The following is a 3,939-nucleotide window of genomic DNA, read 5'->3' as shown; positions in this document are numbered from 1 at the left end:
AAGCCTCTCCATCCTTCTTCCTCAGGTAGGGTGATCCCAGGGGCCTGCAACCTAGTGGTACCTAGCAGCAAAAAGGCCAGTGGTCTCTAAGGCCACCAGCCCATCATTGCTTTTGGGGTGCCTTGGTGAAGGCCAGGTGTAACCTAGACTCTGCGTCTTACATGATCCCATTCTACCTGCCTGAGGAGACCCTGACAATATGTGAGAAATAAATATTTTGACATCAGCATAGAAAAACTAAAATAGGAAACACAAGGACTTGCAGCACTGCCTCTCCCACACTATATCAGCACACAGGAATTCCTGAACAGGCTGTATTTGGATCCCATATGGAAAGTTGAACCTCAATGACAGGACAGAAAACAAATACCTGAAAGCAGAGGCCCAAAACAATGCAGAAAGAAAGAAGCGGGCTGAATAATCATTGTAGTACAGCATTTAAGAATTAAAAAGGGTCCAAGATACCTGCTGCAGGTTCTAATGCTTATGGAAGTCACGTCTAATTGCTAAAAGAAAGGTAAGGCTGAGCTTTAAAGTAAGGATCAATCACATTTGATACAGAAATATGTAAAAAGATGTTCTGTTTAAAAGACCTTTATTTGTGCAGATTCATCCACAATTGTGAGACATTTCGGCAGCTTGCTAGGAGCAGTTTGGTGGCAGCCAGAGTGCTCCAGATAAAAGTATTTGGTGCATTTCTAGGTAGGGAGAGGTAGGGACAGTACGTGCAACCATCACACACGTGACCTGCCTTTTGCCTGTACTGATTCCAAGGCTGCAAAGTCCACTTCCAGCCAATCATGATGTCACCCGCCTGTGTTGTCACTTCACAGCCCGTACACCCGCAGCTGAGGGTGTAGAAAGCACAGTGTAGCTCTGACACACCCTCCGTGCTACACATTGCGACACACCCAATGAACCACACACACTACTGTATCACATTACAGTCTGACACACACATGGGAACACCCTACAGTGCGCACAGCCGTACAGGAAGTTCCACATTTCACTGTTGTGCCATTTTCCTCATACCATAAACAAGAATCCGGTGCGGGGAAGAACAGCAGCAGCCACTGAATTCGGTGGCCTAGAGACACTGGACATGGGAGAGCCGGACAGCTCGGACCCTAAGGCTCCCTCACCAGTTCACGGTAACCGGAGCGACACAGTCACCCCATTACACAATCACACCGGATACACCGGACACACTTGTAGATTACAGTCTCACAGGGCTCAGCTGCCAGCTCGTCAGTGCAAACACCATGTTAGCCTTGTCTGCGGGAGCTTTATTTACCACACCGATTACATAACAATCCCGATCACCACCTACAGTCTGCTGGTGACACGGCTGCTTGGGCTCGGGGCTTCTGTGTTTACCTGCTGTATGGGGGATGGGGGGCTTGTAACCCATGTACTGTCAGGGAGGGGTTCTCACCCCATTTACTGCCAGGGAGAAGGGGTTCTCGCCCCATTTACTGCCAGGGAGAAGGGGTTCTTGCCCCATGTACTGCCAGGGAGAAGGGGTTCTCACCCCATGTACTTCTAGGGAGAAGGGGTTCTCACCCCATGTACTGCTAGGGAGAAGGGGTTCTAACCCTATATACTGCCAATGAGGGGTTCTAACCCTATGCACTGCTAGGAAGAAGGGGTTCTCCCCATCTTTTCTGTCAGGGAGGGGTTCTAACCCTATAAACTGCTGGGGGGAAAACATATTTTCTGCCAGAATCTAATCACATCACAGCTACCATTGGGTGTTCTCAGCCTTTTTACTGCCAGAAAGGGGTTCCTACCTCATATACTGATATACTGTGAGGGGGGGAGGCTTTTACCTCATATTCTGCTATGGGTGTTCCCATCCAATTTACTGCAAGGGGGCCGTCACACCCCATATAATGCTTTGGGGGGGGGGGGGGTTTTTATCAGTGCCATAAGAGGCTTTACCACATGTACTGCTAAAACCGGGGTTGTCTACCTCATAAACTTCTAGGGGAATTCTCACCCCATATACTGGCAGAAAAGGGGGGTTCTCACCACCTATACTGGTAGAGAAGGGGGGGTCTTACCCCATTACTGCCAGGGGGAGCTCTCACCCCAAATACTGCCAGGGGAGTTAACTTAAGTCACTTAATATGCCGCCAGAGGGATTCCCACCTAATATACCGACGGAGGGGGTCTCACCCAGGGGGATCTTAACACACATCCTACCATGTGTGGTAGGATCCCCCTTGGTGAGACCCTACCATCCTACCATTTGGTGTTCTCACCCTATATACTGGCAGGGGGTTCTAACTCAAAATACTGCTGGAGCTTCTCACCTTTTTATCACGTGGAAGCTCGCCAGGCTCATATACGATCTGCGGGCACAACGTATTATTGAGATCCAATGGTGAGTGCTGGAGCATTGATAAATGAGCAATGGGGTAGAGAATTCACCAATTAAGGTGATTAATTTTCAACTGCGTAATTGAGATGGATCTATTAAGCTCTGTCAATGGTGATGTCATAGCAATCAATTGTTGCACACCTAGTCACTGTTCTGTGTGCACCTACAGTCCATTACAGGTCAGTTTGACTAACTCATATCAAGCTGTATATATACTAATTAGCACTTTATATTATGTCATCTCATCACACAATAGTATGAAAGAAAAAAAATGGTCCAAAGCATTTTGGGTCTGATTCAAATTTCATTATAGTTTGGCTTTAGAGAAATCAAATATTTGAAAAAAAGATTGTTGGCATAGATATTATAATACATGTATCAAAGAACACTTAGTGATTTCACTTGTGTGCGTATGTCAAAATACATTTAAATGTATAGAAATACACGTGCATTTTTATTTCGGGTTTGTGTGTGTAAAATCAGGTAAGTTTGCGTGTATGGTATGAATTGATGTGACTTTTTGTAAGCTTCATTATTGTTAGCGTCATCTGTTACTACAATGTTTTTGTGCCTGTTTTAAAATGATGGTCTCTGTTAGTTAGCAATTCTTCAACCTGTTTTTTTTTACCGGCTATATGTAATCATTGTTATCCAAGGTTTTAACATTTTATCCAGGAATAATTAGTACAAATATATGCATGGTTTCCAAGTTTACCATACTTCACTCATGTTGATTTGTTGGCACTGTTCTACACAACTCGTCTGTTCATTTGTAGTATTGTTAAAGGTTTGTTGTCATTGTGCTGTGCTGCCTGATCTTAGCCCTATTGTATACAAGCATGCTTCCTCTTTCTGGCCAAGCAGTTTGTCAATTAGCTGTCCAGATCAGTTGCATACCCATTCTATGTCACCTGATGGTGATGGAAGGTGGTCCAGGTTGCCAAGCACAACATTAAACCAAATTTATTGGCAAGCTCACAAGCAGGGTCAAGCACTCCTAAATACTGGATTGTATGCATTATTTAAGTGTTTACATGATTCAAAAATTATTAATATATAAAACTTCCAGGGACAAATTTACTTTGTACAAAACCTATTTTATTGTTTTATTAGGGTGTCCATGCAGTTTGAATGCCATTTTAGACCTTGACCCACTATATATTCACTTCATCACATCAGCTTGGTAGTGGAAGCACATAAAGGTGGATTCCTCCCTTAACCAGAAGCAATATCATGCACGAGTGTACAGTAGTCTGTGATGTGACATTTCAGAGGCTTGCCAGAGGTTCCCAGCAAAGGGATGTTATCATCCAGAGACAGAATAGATTCAATTATTAGGATGTGTTAAGCAGCATGTTAAATTATGTTTTGTTGGCAACTAGATGGTGCTGGATTGTATTTTTCTTGCTTTTCAGGCTGCATAGGCAATGCTTGTCCAAATCTAAACATGTGCATCTATATGTATAAACAGTTGAAAAACCAAGAGGAAGAGAAGGCTGAACGCTTTCCTTTAACCTCCCTAGCGGTCTGATTGTGGCTGTATTTCCACGCAAAAA

The 3,939-nt window shown here is 44.1% G+C and overlaps 1 protein-coding gene across 1 annotated transcript in view; it reads left to right on the top strand.

Moving 5' to 3' along the window:
- Nucleotides 1-902: 902 nt before the first annotated feature.
- The window catches only part of LOC140337802 (ribosomal protein S6 kinase alpha-4-like), a 44,701-nt gene continuing 41,664 nt past the window's right edge, over nt 903-3,939 (top strand). Inside the window, exon 1 of the mRNA XM_072421615.1 lies at nt 903-1,151. Coding sequence (XP_072277716.1) covers nt 1,103-1,151 — 49 coding nt within the window. The 5' untranslated portion in view covers nt 903-1,102. The remainder of the gene's footprint in view (nt 1,152-3,939) is intronic.

Source organism: Pyxicephalus adspersus, chromosome 9, assembly GCF_032062135.1.
Source record: "Pyxicephalus adspersus chromosome 9, UCB_Pads_2.0, whole genome shotgun sequence".
Lineage (NCBI taxonomy): Eukaryota > Metazoa > Chordata > Amphibia > Anura > Pyxicephalidae > Pyxicephalus > Pyxicephalus adspersus.
Note: the sequence above shows the minus strand (reverse complement) of the source record. Positions and strands in the feature narration are given on the sequence as shown.